Here is a 20,416-nt window from a genome sequence, read left to right as displayed (position 1 = left end):
AACAAAACTTAATGAAAGCAATTTTAGATGGCCACAGATCAGACCAAACAACAGGACAAGTACATAAGATTCTTCTGTGGGGATGGAAAAAATGTTAATAACTAATTAACATTGCTCTGGTACTAATAATAGGGGATTAATAACACCACGGGTACTGAAAAATAGAATGTATAGTATCATGAATTTTAGATGTTCTCTGGGTCAAAATACCAGTAGTTTTATAAAGAGGATAAGTAAAAACATTTTGTAATGTATGATTTAAATTTAGGCTAAAGATCCTTTCTACTCTTATCAACATTTATAAAAGTTTTTGTGCTACTAAAACTTCCCAGGTTTCTCAGAAATCACAATAGAAAATAACTAAGTTCACATGAAAAAAAAATAAAAAATGAAACAAAAAGATCCAATATGCATATAAATAAAGAGTTTAATGAAAGACATTAGAAGATCCAGGCTGGAGAAAAGGCTCGATCAGTAAAGTGCTTGCAAAGAAGAACAAGGTCCAAAGGTCCCAGTTCTGTCCCAGGACACAGTAATCCCAGGGATGGAAAGGCAGAGGCAGGAAGATCCCCAAGGTCCCTTGGTATCTGTCCTGTCTAGTCTTTTGTTAACATGAGCTAGAGTCATCTCAAAGGAGGGAGCCTCAATTGATCCATAAGATACAGTTGTAGGTCATATTCTTCATTAGTGATTGATGAGGAAGGGCCCAGCCCATCCTGAGTGGTGCCATCCCTGGGCTGATGGTCCTAGTTCTCTAAGAAAGCAGGCTGAGCAAGCCATGAGGAGCAAGCCAGTAAGCAACACCCCTCCATGGCCTCTGCATTAGCTCCTGCCTCCAGGTCCGTCCCTGCCTTGCTTGAGTTCCCGTCCTGACTTCCTTCAGTGATATGTAAGTCAAATAAACCTTTTCCTCCCTGACTTTCTTGTTGGTCACAGTGTTTCATTGTAGTAATAGCAGCCCTAACTAAGACAAGTTGGTACCAGGATTGTGGGGTGTTGCTGTGAGACTGAGCTGACCGTGATGTTTTGGGAGGTTTGCAGAAGGACTTAAAACTTTGGATGAAAAAACCATTGATTGTTGACAGCTTAGTGGGCAGCTGGTGGAGCTTGGAAGATAAGGATGTTGAGAGTGGTGCTGACAATAGAGGCCTGGCTTGTCAAGTTTCAGAGGAAAGCAAAGACTCTGCTGGGCTATTTGTGTGAGGAATCTGTGGTGTCTGTACAGCTGGAGCTGAAGAATCAGCAGTGATTAACAAAAGGCCAGCACCGTTGAAGACAAAGCTTTGTGTGACTGAGACAATCAGTGCTGGTCAGCCTCAGCTGAGTAACTAGCAGTGCTTAGGAGCCCAGCATCATTAATTCAAAGCCTTCTGGAAAGTGTTTTCTCGGGGTCAACACACAGGCGCTGTGTTCCAGAGGTGGCCAAGGCTGTTGGCAACAGAACTTGGTAGTGTATGAGTCACCCAGGTGGTACTGGTTTTGAAGGCATGAAGGAGTGTGGAGATCAGCTGAGACTTGGCTCTGTGAGAAGCCAGGAGAGGCCACTGCTGAAGGTGCAGCCTCAGCAGCAGTTGAAGACCCAGGATTAAAGGGACCATGCAGAGAGCCTCTGAGAGGCTATTGGGGAAGTCCATCCCAGTTGCAGTGACATAAGATGACCACCAAGAAGAGCAACAGCAATGGAATAGAGCCTTCTGGAGCTTAGAAGACAAGCTGTGTGTGCTGCAGGGGGTGGGGCTGGAGAAGTGACCCAAGACCCTTGGAGGAGCCCAGAAGATCATCTGCAAATATTAAAGAAACACACAAAAGAGAAACATGAACACAGTGTACAAATGTGGGGCAAAGCAGCCATTGGTAAGTCAGTGTAAGAGGAAAAGCATGAGAAGACAGTGTAAAGTGTATCCTGTCCTGGTATGGAATTTGCTAGATTGTGTATTTCCTTTAACCAAGTCAGTTTCAGGGAGTCTGTTCTTAAGGCAATGTAGGTTTTCTGTACTGTGTTCCTTGCTCTCTTCTGAGTCTTGCTCACTAAATGAACTGTGAGCATCTGAATTATTCTGCAGTCTGTTTCAGGCAATCTAAAGTAGACTTTGCTTATAAAAATAAAAATAAAGTTACTCTTCAGAGTTCTTCCAGCCACCCCCTTTTCCCAGTTTCCAAGCCCCTTCCACATATAACTGTTTGTTACAGTGGCACCTCCCTTCCAGGTGTTCTACCTACATACTACAGTTTGCTGAGGCTGCTGTAGCGAACTGCCAATGGAGCCATTGAGAACGTTTCAGCTTCTGCCTTCCTCAAGGCGGGAGTGTCTGTGTCTCTGGAAGGCTCTGCACCTCAGCAGCTAGGTCACATTGAGACACTCTGCTGTGTAAGACAATAGTCAAAGGATCTAGAGATTAGGGTATGACCTGGAGAAGCGGGGCATTATTTAGCCTGACACATTTGGATGTTTTATACAATGGCCCACATTTTCATACTGGTTGTTAGTGTGGCTTTAAGAGCATGGCATAATGGAAATGGACCAAAGAATATCTTTCAAAATAACTGACAAGGGGTTCTCAGAGGTTGTAGGCCTGCATATTAATGTTACCTCATGTAACAAAACAAAGCATCCTGGTTGCCCTTAGGAGACAGGATGAAGTGTCTGTCAGCTTGCAGATGGGATCATGCCATCAAGGATGTCTGAGCAAATGGGGAGGGGATATCTATCCCCTTGACACACTAAATGCTTTGGTGTACTTGTAGCTTCAGCGCAAGACAATTAGTCTCTCCAGTCACGATATTAAATTAATTCTAATAATGATGGTATTTTAGTTTATAATATACATTTTGCTTCAGAATATGATGGGTAGCCAGGGTTCAGGAACATTTGGGGTTCCTCGGTATAAGTACAATGTCCTGTCATCTTTACAACTACAGCCACTGAAGTCTGCCCCGCATACAGTAAGCTGCCACACATGATCGAGGATTGTCTCGGTCACTGCCTGCAACCGACCATGGAGAGAAACGTCTCAGCTCAGAGTAAAAAGAGAAAAGAATAAAACATACATTTTCCTAACATTCTAAAATGGATGAGACAGCAGATGTGTCTGGTTTTGTTCTTTGACTACCAGGTTTGTATCTGTGGGAACATGTTTTCGAAGGCACTCTTGATCCCCCAGATGTGACTGAGCAATGGAGGGAAGGACAGTTGATTGTAGGAAGAACACAGTACAGGTACTATTAGACAACACTGACCTTGCCTGCCGCGTGACGCCTCATGGACCTACTGGAGGGAATGTACTCTCATAAGTATGCTCTATATTTTATCATATAGTATGCACAGTATATTTATACTTCTATAAACCTATTTTATATTTTTATGCTTCAGCTTGGGAAGAAAACAGAAATCAATCCTGGGAATGAATAAATAAATAAATAGGTCCTGCTTACACTTTAGTAAACGTTTGCTTATTGAATTAGACATTTCAAGGTAATTTTGGAGGGAGACCTGCCTCAGTGGCAGATGAGTTGCCTGGCATGTGCTAGGCCCCGGGGTCAGTCCCCAGTGCAGAGAAGAGAGAAACTAAAAGTCTGTAAATAAATCCTGGGGAGTCTTATTTCTATTTTGGTTTTAGCTAATGATATGGAAAACTTCATGTTCCGCATTTCATACACTTTACTGGTAAATGAACACAATGTTCTATGCCTTAGAGGACGAAAGTAAACATTACTTTCATGATTTTCTTTTCGTTCATAGTTAGGTTAACCTGGAAATACTCAGAGTCCAACTGTTACTTATTAAAACATTTTTATGTCATATCTACTATGATTTACGTAATTATGTAGGCTCCTTTTTTTTCCAAAATTCAAAACTGTTTCTGTTTTGATTTTTAGATTCTAAAAAACCAGTGCAATGCCAAGACTTTTAAGGATTTTACTTTTATTTAACTTACATATCACTGTATAACTTCTTAATTTTCAAATAGAATTAAGGTGATTTTAATTAGAAAAAACATAGTTTTATCATGAAGGTACTGTTTCCAGTTGGCTTTTAACGGAAATAAATATTAGTTGTTTTTACATGTTTACTTCATTTTTGTTATTGTTGTTGTTTCAAGACAGTGTTTTTCTGTGTAGCCTTGGCTGCCCTGGACTTGCTTTGTAGACCAGGCTGGCCTCAAACTCACAACGATCTGCCTGCCTCTGCCTCCTCAGTTTTGGGATTACAGGTGTACATCACTGAACCCGGCTTGTCCCGGTTTGTCTTCAATTAAATATTTTATATAATGTTAGTACATGAGGACATGAATACATGTTAGATCATGAATACATGATCCAGTCCAACCTGCATTCCCTCCCCTCCAGTTCCTTCTCTGTACAACCCATCACTTCTCCCTTCAACCTTATGTTCACATGTGTGCCGACATACACACCTCGACAGCCTGCAGCTACCAGCTGGTTTTGAGAACAGGTTTATGTGGAAGCTCATTGATTAGGCTAGGCTGTCTGGACAGTGAGCACCAGGGATCTGCCTCTCCATCACGACATCAGCCTTTCATCTTAGTTCAAGAATTGTCCTTAGGTCCTCATGCTCACGGCACAAGCACTTTGCCAACCCAGCTAGCTCCCTAGCCTGTCATTGCTGACTCTCTCAAAGGAATCATGCATGCAGTGTAAACAAGTATTTAGCCTCATTGTTCTAATCTCATTGTAGGTTGTGTGTATACTCCTAAGCTTCATACTAGTTAGATTTCACTGCTTGAAAGAGTAAGTGGATCTTAGTGGCATGAAGGCTGTCATAGAATGTGCAACACCTTGGGTTCAATGGCCAGTACAAAAAAAAAAAAAGTGAATGTCTATTGCATGCATAAATTGCTTTCTGTGTTTGTAGTTGAGCAGTGAACATGTCAGTGGACTAACTTTGCAGAGACGTTTCTGGAATTCAACTAGTCTATAGAATGGAATATGTGAGACTCTCATTTCTTCCCTGAAGGCACAGTCATGCCTGTCACCCTAAGCTTATGATTACTTGGTATTACCACAGTGATAGAAAACATTGTTAACTACCACGAAGAAAGTCTAAGCCCAGTTTTCCTTTCTGAGGTTTGTACGCAAGATTTTACAATCATGGAAGAAACCTTGTTCTTTCCTCTTAGAGAACTTTGTAGTCAAGTTCTGTGACAGACTTTTAAAATACCTTATTAAAAAATGAATAGTAGTAGATAATGTATGCAAAGTGAATGAAGTCTCATGGAATCGCAAGTTGTAGTCTCAGTCAAGTTACACTTAAGCTAACTTAAGTGAGTTTCAAAACTCTACTGTTTGCACAGTTACTTCGGACTGAAATGATTCCTCTGGGCTCGCTATATGGAAGTGCTTACTCTGAAGACATTTTTCAGTTGAAGCAAGCGGTAGAAAAATATATTGAACATTGTAAGTTCTGATGCTTACACATATGCTGAGTAACCCACAAGAGCAAATTAGAATTCTGTACATGATTATTTTCAGTTAATGGATTTTCAGTAATAACCTTAGATAATTAGAACACAAAGAACACAACACTCATTCTGTACATTATACTACTCATACACAAGCCTTATTTTTATAATGTTAGTGTATTTTCGTGTTTTAAGCTAAGGGTTGGAAATACAGCTCAGTTAGTAGCACTCTCACTGAACATGCGCACATCTGCGCTTGGTTCCCAGCGCCACATGGACAGGGAGTGGGGCGCACATTCTTATTCCTAGCACACCGAGAGTGAGGGCATCTGTAATTCTCTCCCTTAACTAGATGTGCAGGCATCTATACCCCTTCTCTCTCGAGCCTTCACTCACCCTGAGCTCTCTAGGAGGTGATCTCCCTACTCCAGGATGTTCTGTGCATTCCATCCATCTCTTCTCAGACCATGTTCTGTCAGGTGCTGCCTCTCTCTCCTTCATTTTCCTCCCCCACTACATTCTGTTGATCCTCATCCGGAATTTCAGAATGGTTGTCCCCACTCACTGTTTTCACTTCCCAACTGCTCATTCCCTTGCACTTTGACTCCCAAAGTTCAGAACAATTCGGCGGCAGTGATTGCTTGGGGCAGCAGATGACAGTGTGAGTTTTGGAGCATGTCTATTCCTTTTATGAAGACTCTTAAAAATATATTGCAAAGAAGAAAATACAACATTCTCCAACTTGCTAACCATTCAGACTTAATATATCTCAGCTGTCAGGAATTCTCTATGTTTAACTTTCCTCCTAACAGAATAGTTTCCAATAAAACCTTTTCTTTGTTTCTTACTCTTTTTATTCTTCACTAAAGAATTGCTATTAGGAACTTAATGTATAATCTCACTCAGATTTTTATATTTCTACTGATGGAAGATATATAAGTATTTTTCAATACTTATTTTTATGTACTTTCATATTTACATAAAATTATCCTTTAAGGGCTAGTAAGATGACTTGCCAGGTAAAAGTGGTTGCCCTTAACTCAGACAACCTGAATTCAACCCCAAGGTCTGCATGGTGGAAGGAGAGAACCAACTCCTCCAAGTTGTCCTCTGGCTGTCACAAGCACGCCTTGGCACGCATGCACATAAATCCTTTTAATTATGCTCAGAATCTCCTGAAGCTTGATGCATTCCTTTACATTGTATCTTAATGCCTTGCCTTCAGTGAAGAAATGAGAGTCCACTCTCATATACTAGCTGAATTTCTACATCCAAAGCTTTCTATTATTCTGTCCCACTTGCTCAGAAGAATTTGCATTATACAAATTGCACTTCCAACAAGAATATTAATTAAATCTTATTCTAGATTTTATATAAAACGATTGAAATTTTCTTTGTTCAGTTTTGTTTATCTCTTGCTTGTGGTGTGTTGTTTTCAACAGCTTCATCACTGGCCCGGGTGTGGTTCCAGGGTACTTCTCCATAGAGGTGGACAATGTGGTCCTTGTGTTAAATGGAAGAGAAAAAGCAAAGATCTCCCATGCCACCCAGTGGTTACTTTATGCACAGAATTTAATGCAAACCCAGAAACTGCAGCATCTGGCTGTTGTCTTGCTTGGAAATGAATACTGTGACAATGACTGGATAATGCAGTTCCTCAAAAGAAATGGAGGCTTTGTGGACCTACTTTTCATAACATACGACAGCCCTTGGATTAATGGCACAGATGTTTTCCAGTGGCCTTTAGGTGTAGCAACGTAAGTACAAGATAAGAAAGGCATCCCTCGGGTGTTCTGAACAGAACAGGGAAGATGGTGTTTTATTTTATTTTATTTTTAAACTCATAATGTGAATTTGAATTTGTTTGGAATTTGCAAATTTGTTTGTAGATTTTATACAGACTTACATAATTAGTAATGTGCTTGACAATTTGGCATAATAGAATTTATGACTTTAGCCTCCCCATGTGCTATTAAGCAGAAATCCAAATCTAGTCAGTTATCTTTTCCTCTGATACACTGTTATATTTGATTATGAAATATTTGCATATTTGAAAGAAAGTGGTTGATTTAATGCATCACACATGAAGATGGTGTTTTAAATGGCAGTAGGTTCACTGGTGATGAGGCAGGCCTATCTTTCCTACCATCAAAAAGAGTGGCCTAGAGCCTCAGTGGCAATAGTAACTACTTTGTTGTATTTTACCATCTTCTGAGGAGAAATGAAGAGTACTTGTTTGTTCTAAAAATGGATATAGGATAAAAATTTAAGCTTAATAGTGCCCTGAAGAGAGGTTTAGCAGAGAATGAACAAAGGCAGAGCCATAATTCTAGTTTAAACAAATACTGTTGTGGCAATATTTTTATATACTGTATAGACTTCCCTTGGGTTTGTGAATGGCTGACTTGATGTTAATCTCAACTGTAAAAGCAGAGGTTAATTAAATGATAGTTTAGGATCCTCAATATATAATCATCCTCCAGTTTAAAAAAAATGGAAAACATTTTTTAAACTTTCTGTGGATAGATTTTTAATAGTAAGAGATAGGCTCTCAGTAGTATATAAACTTTCTGAGGTCAGGAGTTTTCTTCCCAGATTTAAAATAGTTCTGTAGAAATGGGCTATAGAGGTGGCTGGGGCAGTTAAGAACAATTACTGCTCATATAGGAAACTCAGATTCAGTTCTAAGCACCCATATTCTGTGTCTCATAGCCATGTGTGATTACAGTTCCAAGGCTCTGAATCCCTGTTCTGAACTCTGTGGGTGCTTGGCTACACATGGAGACAAGCAGGCACACAAATATACTAATATACACATAAATTTAAAAAAAGTAAATTTTAAAATAATGCTTATACACAGTAGGTACTCACATATTTGTTGAGGAAATGAATCATCTCACTGATAGAATTAAATCCGACATTCGTTATTATGTCACTGGTTACCACCATGTCTGAATTCAGACTGCTTTAGCTGTACAAATGTCACTAGAGAAATGCCAGGGACAGGTATTCCCACCCCTATGTGGACAACATTCCAGGCGAACAGGTTTAGGCTGGGACCAGCCTTAAAATTTCAAAAACTTTGTAAGTACACCCAACCTTCAGAAAAATCTATTTATTGAAAAGAGCCTGTATTTGTAGAAATGTTTATACTTTTTCCACATTGTATAACATCACCTACTCGCCTAATAGAAGACAGAAGCATAGTCATTTTGGTGTTGCCAACCTCACCCTGTTCCCGATGAGGAGACATTGGGTAGCATCCGGAAACCTTTTGGTTGTCTCAACTGAAGAGGGGGAATTATAACAACTGGTGTCAAGGGGGTAGAGCCCAGGAATGTTATTAAACATGGTGCAGTGTATGGCACTCTTTAAAACAAAAAGTTATTTGACCCAAAATGCCATAATAATCTTGTGTACAGGATAGACTACAGGCACACATTTATATGCAAACCAGTGCCCATGGAATGAGCCCCCTCTGTAGAATAACAGGTTTGTTGTAAGCAGTGATTAATATATCTTCTAGTAAACTGCTGATAGTCCTAACATCTGTATAACGAAATCACCACATAGAGACTGGCTTTATTTAGTTAACCTAGAACACAGTGCTGGGCAATAATTACTCCATCCTAAACATCCAAGCCCTCATAGTTTCCTAACATTTAGATTTCCCATGTTATACTTGCTTTTTGTGAAATATTATGTCCAGGCCATCTCCACGTAGTTCCAAGATCTCTCCTCCAGCTCTCTCTCCTAGCTCTCCTCTCCTCCCACTGCCCTCTGGCTCCTCCCCTCTTTCCTGTCCTCTGGCTCCTTTCAGCTCAATATTGTGTCTAATTTCTTTATTTTGGGATGTTTGCACACAGTTGAGACAGTATGCTTAAAATAAGTATCACAAGGCAATATCCAGATTGAAACCAGACAGATGGGGGGGGGGGGGAATCAGCATTTGAATGAACAAGGGTAAGGTGTATACATTTCAAAAGAATGTTATACCAACACAGGTTTTATTCATTGTTTTATTCTTTGGAATTTTTTTGAAATTAACTCTTCAGAGATCATGATTATAACAGTATATTTTCTTTTTAGTGGACAAATAGGACTGTTTATGTCTATGGTGTACAATGTGCTTAGAAATCATTGTCCTTAACAGATGGCTTAACAAGCCAAGCTGAGGGGCATCCTACCATATAGTAATTCATTACTTGCTTTTATAGATACAGAAAGTTTCCCGTGGTTGAAGCCAGCTGGTCGATGCTGCATGATGAGAGGCCCTACATATGTAATTTTTTAGGAACTGTCTATGAAAACTCATCAAGACAAGCACTAATGAACATTTTGAAACAAGATGGAAGTGATAAACTTTGTTGGGTTTCTGCAAGAGAGCAGAAAGTTCAATGTTTGCATGGTTCCTTCCTGTTGCTCTCCAATCCGAATGTCACCTTGTGTACAAATAGGTTTCCAGAGAAACAGTGGTAACTGCTTATTCCAGCCTCCTGTCTAAAGGTACAGTAGTAACTAAAACTTAGGAAACTGGCTTTTCTCCAGTCTTTCCCATTATAATCAGGAAGCAAGTATTGATGGAGTAATGAAAGTCATTTTGCAATAATTTCTTTTGCTATTAAATAAACACATGGAGTATAAAGCTGAGTGGCCAGGGAATGGATGCCTAAAACATATGCTTCTAGATCTAGAAATTTATTTTTTAATTGTGACAGAAATTGCCTTCTAGATGGATATCACTAATTACTATGAATTTAATACAATTACTGTTAATGTAATTGTATTAAATTCATTTACTCTGAGTTATCAAACAACTGCCAAATGACAAAAACCATCTTACTCATAAAAACAGTGAAAACAAAACAAAAACATTGCCCTCATAGCACTTGTTGGAGGAGACAAGTAAAACAGTGTGTGTCAGGAGATGGTAATGACGTGTGAGAAGAGAATTAAAGACAAGAAGGCCACAGAGAGGACTGAGGTGGAGGGTAGAACATTTGTTTTCAGGTAGCGAAGGAGAGCACCAGGTGGAGGGCTATATTATATACAGGCCTGAAGAGGGCACAAGAGTCAGCAGGGTCCATTTAGAGAGGGGAGCCAAGGCAAAGGACATACACAGCAGCTGAAGGGCTGGTGAGTGAGAGGTGGTATGAGAGAGCAAAGTCTTACTGGAGGACAAGCACTAATAAAATGGTTCTGGTTGAGCTGAGCTAGAGGTCAGGTAGTACCCTCTGTGCTCCTGCTGCTTCTAGACCATTCTGTCCTTCTGCACCCGGAACCCCAATTCTCAGTCTCATGCCAGTGTGTATAACTGGAACTCTGTAGCCCTGAGCCTTCACCTTCACCTTACCTCCCTGATTCCTTAAAGACTGGAGCTCCATTGCCCCTCTGGCTGACACCAGTCTTGTCTGAATTCTTGGTGACTTCTAAGTCTAGCCAATCCTTCTATCACCTTGGTATAAGGTTTCTTTCCTTTCTCCCCTTTATAGATCATAGGCTTCGATCAGCCATTTCCTGTTATGGTCATTTCCTAAATGACCACTTGCATTTCACATACCACAAGGTTTCTCCATGACCTGGAATTCTAGCATTTCTGTTGGTAATCATCCTATCTTGCCATTCCAACTCATTCTCTGTAATGGGACTCCACAGTTCAGCTGGAATTTACAACATGGTTTTTACTATGCCCAGATTGTTCTTCCTGTCCCTGTATCAACTTCTGAATTACACAGCTTAAATTCTACAGTCAACCAGCCCTGCATATATGTTCCCCTTTCTAATTCCCCCATCTAGCAAGCCCTACCTGTCTAGTCTCCCCTTCTGCCCACCCCATAGCCATACTCACGCAGCTGTGCATAAGTTTAGACAGTTTGAAAGCTGAAGAACCCATCACTCCTATATTTCCTAAAGTATTCCCCCTTCGTCCTCAAAGACTGCTTTATACCTTCTATCCTAACCTCTTGACACCTCCTCAGTCTCCCTTTAGAGATTGGAGCTTATTTCACTAAGAGAATACAAATAGAAAAGAATGCCAGGCTCAGCTTCTGCATGTATGTGGCCTATATATTCATTCCATTCTCAAGACCACAGCCAGATTGATTGTTAAAATGTTTATTGCTTATGTCGTTCCCTCTTCAGAACACTACAGTTGAGTCTTCTGTAAGCAGACTTCATGGTTTTTGACTGCTCGCCTAAGTTCCCCTACTTCCACCTTGCTGGCCTCCCTACCAGTTCTTGGGGCTTCAGACTTTCTAGAAAATGTCCTGACTTAACTGAAAGACCTAATGCCCACCACTGGATAAAGCACAGCTGCATCAGAGTAAGACAAGAGGACACAGCACTCCGGAAATACGATTGAATGAATAATACCCATTCGAAGATTGATCACTGGATATTTTTAAATATAAAGTAATAAAATGTTCAGATTATTTCCAAATGTTCAAAACAAAAAAAAAAACTTTTTTTAGGTAGTCTTACGTAGCACAGGCTGGCCTCAAACTCGGTATTTAGCCCAGGATGATGTTAAACTCCTGATTCTTCCTATGCCTCCCAACTTGTAGAATTAGGGAATTATATACCCAGTTTATGGATAGATGATGATCAATACTAGGTCTGAGTTCTAGCAGCTGGGCTATACCCACACCCCAAACCTTAAAGAAGTTTTAAGAAATGTGTTTGGCCCAACATTTTCAATGCCTCTCATATTTATCATCTCTCTGATGTGTTCACATTTTTGATAAATGACATTAAAAGATTTGCTTCAAAAAAGATGTCATAGGAAAGTAAAACCTTACAGGGATTTCCTTGTTGTTTGTTTAATTTCCTAGGTGGCAGCCTCAGGAGACAAATGAAAGTCTTAAGAATTACCAAGATGCTTTGCTTCAGAGTGACCTCACTTTGTGTCCTGTAGGAGTGAACACAGAGTGTTACAGAATATATGAGGCCTGCTCGTTTGGCTCCATTCCTGTGGTAGAAGATGTGATGACAGCTGGCCACTGTGGAAACATGTCCAGTCACCACAGCACTCCTCTGCAGTTACTCAAGGCCATGGGTGCCCCCTTTATCTTCATCAAGGACTGGAAGGAGCTTCCTGCCATTTTAGAAAAGGAGAAGACTAACTTTACAAGAAAAGATTCAAAGAAGAAAAATGTTACTTCACTGGTACCAACACTTCAAAACAGAACTAAAGTGGAAATTTACTAATATTTTAGAAAGCTCATTTTTTATAAATAATAAAGGTTAATCATACCTAGCTGTAAGTGTGTGTTCCTAAGAGTGAATATGTATAGCACTTGATAAGGTGGCTCCATCAACTCAGTTTCACAGAAGGGACCAAATGTTCTCCTTTTTGGCTACTGCTGTATACAAGATCAAAGAAATGGCGATATTTTACTGAGGCTGACCTGGCAATATCCTTAAGTGGTTAAAGGTGCTTACTGCCAAGGCTGATGAGCTAAGTTCAGTCCCCCAGAAACTACACGGTAGGGGAGAAGTGAGTCTCATGGGCTGTCATGTGACCGCCCAACAGCATGCACACACAAACACATCAAATAGGTGGATAGATAGATTGGTGGATGGATGGATAGGTAGACAGGTGACTCAGGTTCAATTCTACCGAGATCAAGAAGCCAGCATTTACTGACCGTGCTCAATGACTTTAACCCACTTTAGGGGCTGGAGTGCTGGCTCAGTGTTTGAAAGTGCTCACTATCCTTGCATATAGCCTGAGTTCAGTGCCCAGCATGCATGGCACACACTCAGCCATCTGTAAGTATTGCTCAGTAGGTCCTGACATGTTCTTCTGTCTTCCATGCTCACAAGTGCATATGACACATAAAATAAAGAACTAACTGATAGAGTACTATTTACTAGGGCTGACATCTGGTCATGTCAGTAGCAGGATATATGCTGAACAATGGCTGCAAGGTTAGATAGCATCAATGAACTTAATGGCTCTTCTATACAACATGGAAATTATTTTAATATAATTGAAAGGTGCCTGAGTGGGTGTTACGTGCTTTCACAAACTGTATCAACTCTGAGGTGATTTGTATGTGAATTAGCAAGTTGTGGCTAGTATACAATGTATACAGTCCCAAAACATTGCACTTGATAACACGTTCTATTTTATGTACCGATATTAGAAATTGCAAATTTTAGGGAAACAGCATTATATGTTAAAACACTGGTTATTGCAGTCAGAAAAAAAAAAACATTAAAAACTTCAGTTTCCATGAGGATTTTTCTCAAGCCAACTAACTGGTCATACTCTCTTCTCAGAATGAAAAGCATCTGTGTCCTTAACATAGTAACAAAATAGCCAGCAGGAACAAGTGGGGAAAGGTTTATTTTGGCTCATAGTTTCTGACATCTGCAGGGTACCAAGGCCAGAAAGGAGGCAAGAATAGATGTATCCAGGCTAGCAGAACTGTCAGGCATCAACTATTTCCATCATGGCTGACCAGGTAGAAGAACGCCAGACTACAGAGAGGTGTGTAAAAGTCTCACAGGACCTGCTTTGCCAGCCAGTCCCCTTCTAATGGCTCCACAGCCTTTAGAACAGACTCCATGCTGTGACTAGAGTTCAGGACACTGAGTGTTCATCCTAGGAAGATGGCAGGATAGTGTAAGCATGGAAGGTTAGGAGCCAACAGTTGTCAACTTGGCAATACCTGAGACACCAGGTCATGTTCCTGGAGCTGTTAGCTTACTGCTGCTTGCTGTCTTACAGAAGATGGTTTGATGACACTATCTTAGCTGGTGATTGCTGTGTGTCCCATCAGTCCAGCAGCCAATTACCTTGGATCTCAGGATGAAAAAAGAAAGAAAGGATTTTCAGTGTTTATCTGTAAGAGTGTCAGGTCTATCCCTTTTTGCAGAATTGAATTTGTGATAAAAGGAGGGAATCAGGCAAAATAGATGCTTTGGGGGAGCTTGAGGAAATTTAAAAGGTGATCTAAAATCTTTTACAACGGGTTCTGCTGAAATCATGCTAAAAGTTCAATAGTACTATTATTCACCGAAATACCTTTCAAAACTTGACCAGACCAACAGATACAGCTGTGTTCAGTCAACATAAAACAGATACACTGAACTGGATAGGAGAAAGAGCAGGCAACAGCTCTGTACTTAACTGGCACAGGAGATGAATTTCTGAACAGAACACCAATCTCACAGGCACTAGGATAAATGGAACCTCAAGGAACTGTAAATCTTCTGTAATACAAAGGACACTATCAATTAAAGTAGCACCCTACAGAATGCAAAAATATTTTTACCAACTCCACACCTGATGGAGGACTAATATCCAAACTATGTAAAGAACTCAAGAAACTGGATAACAAAAAAAAGGCAAATAATCCAATTAAAAATGGAACGGGGGCTACAGGTTAGTCAAAAGATGGACACAGGCACTAAACCTCTTTGCAAAGGAACTTATTCTGGTCCCAGTTGACAATGTGACCAACTGCTTGAGCTCCAGCTACCAACTAGGTCTTCCTATATATATCAACTATACCCTTGAATTGTGGAATACATTATGAACTCTCTCCTTGCTTTGTCAAAACATTTTTTCATAGTAAACAAGAAAAGGAACTAATACGGAAAATCGGTAATGGGAGTTGGGCTGTTGTTACAATACCCTGACCATGTGATTCTTAATACTTTGGAAGTGATTTGCAGAAGAAATGTGGAAGATTGGAGAATTTCAGGCAACAAAGCCCTTACGTACTGTAATCAGAACTTGATGTAGGATGCTTGAATGACAGAAATGCTGATGGGTTATCCCCTAGCTATCTGCTCCCTAGGTTGTGTCAGAAAATCTTGAATGCATCATAAAAGTAGCAGTGGGAGCATAATCTTATAAAGTATGTTCTGGACATCTCTGGACTTTATAAAATAAAGACTTCATAATACCATTATAAATTATGCAATGAACAGAAAAGGTTGAACTATTACATGTAAAACTGATTATTATGAAACTGGAACTATTGAGGCTAAATACTAAATCACAGTGAGGATGTGAAGGGGAATAATACTCTTAATGAGTAACAAATTAATTTCAGTTTAATCTGTACCAAAAATGTTAAAGTAGCTTTAAGTTGAGTACCCTTTTTGGAATAAACAGTTTGGTACAGCACTTAAAACAAGGCTGAGACTTATATTTGAAGATACCAGTGTTGAAAATGTACATTTGGAAATACTTCATTCAACTTCCAAAAACACAGATCTCCGTACTTTCAGAAAACAAAGCTTTTTTATTTCTTTATCTATTTATTAAAATTTTAACAAAGAAGAAACTTCATTCAGATGCTAGCACCAGATACCCCCGGTGTGAAGACTGTGCCTGAGAGTGCTTTCAAGATGCAGTCCCAAGGTACAATAATCATGTGTTCCTAAAGTCTCACAGGCTGTGTCCATCCTGGCCTTGTGCACCTAGAGGCAGGAACACTGGCAGACTTCCTGCCTGCATATCCTCAGACACCTCCATCTAGGTGCAGTCAAGGGCAAACAAGCTTATTCACAGGAGTGACCACACATTGTCTGTATCCTCCATGAACAAGACCAGGCAATCACAACAACAACCCCAAGCATTCTGAGACCTCCTCTGTCCTTGGACAAGTAGGACTTACAGGCTAGACACGCTTTTTGTTTGATAGTTCTCTTAAGCACAGTAACTTTAAACATAATGTTCACCATCACTTCCATCCCCCACTTAAGTTGTATCCTGAGTAAAGTTCTTGACCCTGTGGTGGTTACCTGTGAAAGGAACAGGCTAGCTTTACAGGTTTCTTTATGAATTCTATACCCCATATTAATTAAACTAAGTTCTCCTGGTAGTTTTCCAGAAAGCAGAAGGACACAGACAAAAGGAGAAGTGGGTGAATGGGGACAAGACCCACCCTGCTGCAGAAGAATGTCCAGGCTTCCAGTATGAGATAGGGTGCCTGGCAACTGGTCCGATGGCCACAGCTCCCCCATCCAGGACATTCTGGGTGTAACTTGAAGATCAGATATCCACCAGATGTTGGGGGCAGGCCTGACTGGACGTGGGTGCCTAAAAGGAACCAATGATATTAAAAGTCAACTACCCCATAACCCCATTCACCCAATCATGTACTGCCAAGCTTGCAACCCCCACACCTCCCTTGCTTTTTCCTTTAAAAACCCAATGCCTTTGTCTCTCGGGGCTGTTCCCTGCTCACTTGCAAAGCAGCCCCATCACTCACTGGCCTGAATAAACCTCTTCTGATTGAGGCAATCCATCTCCAAGTTACCTTCATCTGTCTCTCTGGTAATTGGGCTCTCGGTGGGCCTAACATCTGTTCACATGGGGATTTAATAAACATCAGTATACTGGCACCCAGACCAAAATTTCTGTATCTAGTTAAGACATTTATGATGCACAAGCCAGCGATGATCAGCAGAAGCAGAAGTGTCTGGTGTTCTGCAGTAGCTGAAGACAGAGTTATCACCAGGAAAATCAAAGAAATGAGAATGGCAACCATGGGCTTGCCCTGTTCTGGGTCATTTTTCTGTCTGCAGTGTACGGGGTTTGTTTGTTTGCTGGTTTTTCTTTTTGTTTTCCTGAGAGTACAGGAATCTCTAATGATTGCTGAGTGGTTTGCATAGAACAACATTTTCTCTTACAGCCACACAATCACATCCTTGTTCTGCAAAGATTATGGTGAGTGCTTTATCATGTTGCAAAACTGCTTCAGCTAATGGATCAACCTGCTGATGGATCTTGATCTAGTTGTTTTTTTACAGGTACCTTTTTATTTATTTATTTATTTATTTCAAACAAGGGAGCCTGGAGGTCAGTATGAGCCAGCCTGGTTTGTTGGGTAGGCACACCAAGTAGCCATTTGTCTTCCTTGCCAGAGAGTTTCCTTTGGACTGAACTTTTTCAGTCTTTTTTTGAGGATAAGGGTGACATAGATGCTTTTGTAAATGGGCCTCAACTGAAATTAGGATGCCATTGTAGGGGCCCAGGAAGGCTGGAATGTTAACCAAAGCCTGGGAGGGGATTCATTCAGGAAATGGGGCACTCATCAGAAGCATCTGGTTTCCTGATCAAGGTAAAAGACAGGAAGCAATCACGGCAGCTGGACTGGAGCACATCACCTAGCAAGCCCAGGCTCTCCACTTTTGTAGGACTGCCTGGGGCTTGGGTGCTGTAGATCACTTTTGGAGTGCTTTGTTGTCTGATTCTGGTTCCTGGGTGGTGACTGTCAGGTGAGTGGAAATCTGCTGAGACATATTCAGACTAGGGACAGAAGCTAAAGTTAAGGAACTTAAAGGAAACTCTTACATTTGGAGCACCCCCCAAACACACACACACACCTATTCCATCAGGAACAGGCAAAAGTTGGGAAATTTTAGTCTGTTGATTGGAGTTCAATTGACCTGTGACAGGTAGATAGATCCAAGTTGCAAACTCCGTGAGGCTCTCATGAATTCTTTTAAGTTACAAAAGATGAACTTCTGGAGCCTTCTACTTTTAAGTCATAATAAAAGCTTGGGGATTTAAAAAAAAAAATATCTGGGGTTAAAAAAATCAACATTCTTTTTTTTGTCCAGAGGTCTGGACAGAGGTGGTTTTAACATGATGAGAAGTAATTTTAGGTATCAGAACTGCATTGATTACTATGTTAAAACTTTGAATTTTTGAAGTCTTGATATCACATATTTTTTTTTGTTTGTTTTGGTTGTTCTGTTTGGTTTTTCAAGGCAGCCGTGGCTGCGATATTGAGCTTCTCCCAGGAGGAGGACAGGTCTTGGCTAAAGTGCCCTGTCTTCAGGTCAGAGGTTTGGAACGAGAGCAATCTCAGCATGCAGATGTATGAACAGGTTCCGGCTTACACTGTTGGATCTTGTCTCGGACATCTGCTTTCCAGTTCTCTCGGACAACCTCACTACACCATGCAAGGAACAGCAGGCACAGGATCTTGAGAAGTATGTTCAAAAAACTCCAAACTTTATTAAATAAAAACTTTAATGAATAACAACACAAATGTAAGATTTACTGCTAATAAAAAATTAAAGTTTCCTGTATAAAAATAGATTATCATGTAGTTGGCAATATTCACACTAAATATATTAAGTCTATACCAATAGTGGGGCTAAGATGACAGAATATAAATATTAACATGACATATTAAATTTTAGCTTAATATATACAAAGAAAACATCTTAAAAATAGCTTAAGAATATATATATATTTATATATATAATATATAAAATATATTTTTATTTATATATAAATATTTGTTTATTTACATATATATATATAAATATATATATTTATTTTTTTGGAATAAACAGTTTAGTACAGCCCTCAGGAGGGTGAGGCTTCAAGGAGTCCCGGGTTTACAATGCACATCTATCATTAGTTACTCCTCTTCGGAGAATAAAATAGGTGTCTTTACTTCCAGGCTGGGAAGTATCTTGAGATGCCTCCGGTGGGTTTCTTACTTCTCCTGGATTGCTCGGGTCCCGTGAACAGCAGCACACTGTGGCTCTTCTGTAGTAGCACACAGTACCGGAAGGAACCTGAGATTCACTCGGAGACAGGCAACTGGTGGCCTTCCTTTCAGTAATAACTAATGCAAACAAGCAGTCGAGAACGAAAGGCCGAAAAGCACCGGAAGCCATCCACTGCCAGTTAGCTAAAACTTGTGAACAAGAACAGCAAAATTCAATCCAGCATCGACCTCAGTCACAGATAAATCTCGAAAGTCGCGTGCTTGTGAGCATGCACTGTGCAGTCCGGATAGTTTCTAACTTTCGGTGGGCACACGTGTCTTCTGTTGTTGTTGTTGTTCTGTCCCGACAGGGTTTCTCTGTGCAGCCGCGGCTGTCCTGGCCACAGTCTTTACACTCAGAACTTGTTCAAGGCTCTTCCACACCCAGTACCTGCAGTCCTTAGCCTCACCTGGGAAAGAGCTCGGAGCAGCTGCCTCGCAGTGGCCGCCAGGGGGCGCTGCTACAGTAAGCGCTTGTGCAGGATCTCCCACACCATCTTCTTCCTGAAAAGAGGCATGTGCTGCTGGGAGAATGTGATGGGCTGGCCCCTGGAAATGTAATCTGCATATTTACAGGCGAACACGCCGCAGTCGCCCCCGTTCAGCTGCTGAGGAATCTCCTCTGCCGACATGCTGTGTTGCTTCCACTCCACAGGGCTCAGGTCGCTGTTCCTTCTCGCTTTGCTCTCCTCCCGCAGATAGCAGAAAAGCAGCTCAAGGATGTCGGGTCTCTTCTGTCCCGTGGAGTCCATGTAGACAATACTCTTCTTTCTTAAGTCTGTGACCGCCAGGCTCCAGTGCATGCCCAGGTGAACTGGGACCAGGAGAAGTTCCTTGGCAAAGATGTTTACTGCCCGGGTCCATCTTCTGACTGACCTGTAGCCACCAGATTTTAACTTGGTGTAAAAGAAGGTATTAAATGCGTGAAGTGCCGGGTAGCCTTGACTTTGATTTCTTTCCATGAGAAGATTCATGTAAAAATTGATGACTTTGTCGTTGAGCCACTGGGTGTTCCTTAGGGTCCACAGGTCTCCTCGAGTCATTTGCAGTTTGAAGGCACAGCTCAAGATCTCATCTTTTGACCCAGGGCCTAGCGCACTGCTGATTTCTTTCTCCATGTCCACTGTGACAGCAGGACCACGGTCCAGCCCTCTGCCCTTCTCTTGGTCTTCAAGAGCCTTTTTCTTGACCTCAGGTGTTGACACTTTGCTGCTGGGCATGCCATTGCTGACACTGTCTGTGCAGATTTGAGGTGTTTCCGATTCATGATTCTGCCCTTCAGCACAACCTTTGAGAGTCTTGGAGGTGTCCATGGTGCTTGTGTGAGTGCTGTGAGGGCCAGAGCTCACGGGGACGTCAGGTTGGAGGAGTTCCAACAGCCCTGGGCACTTTTCATTGTGGTGTTTCTCAACTTCTTCCTCCCTGTTGCTGTGGGGGGGCTTGAGACCCTGGCCTCCACCCACAGAC

At 41.1% G+C, this 20,416-nt stretch overlaps 1 protein-coding gene and 1 pseudogene across 1 annotated transcript; one reads left to right on the top strand and one right to left on the bottom strand.

The window, feature by feature from the left end:
* Positions 1 to 1,784: 1,784 nt before the first annotated feature.
* On the top strand, positions 1,785 to 12,666 carry LOC132648710 (ribitol-5-phosphate xylosyltransferase 1-like; annotated as a pseudogene).
* Positions 12,667 to 19,410: 6,744 nt separating this feature from the next.
* LOC132648625 (sentrin-specific protease 2-like) lies at positions 19,411 to 20,130 on the bottom strand (the record flags this gene model as incomplete). Its single annotated transcript, XM_060370849.1, has 1 exon — positions 19,411 to 20,130. A coding segment is annotated over one exon (720 nt), but the record flags the coding sequence as incomplete, so codon positions are not given.
* Between the last annotated feature and the right edge of the window lie 286 nt (positions 20,131 to 20,416).

This window comes from Meriones unguiculatus, chromosome 17 (assembly GCF_030254825.1).
Source record: "Meriones unguiculatus strain TT.TT164.6M chromosome 17, Bangor_MerUng_6.1, whole genome shotgun sequence".
Lineage (NCBI taxonomy): Eukaryota > Metazoa > Chordata > Mammalia > Rodentia > Muridae > Meriones > Meriones unguiculatus.
Note: the sequence above shows the minus strand (reverse complement) of the source record. Positions and strands in the feature narration are given on the sequence as shown.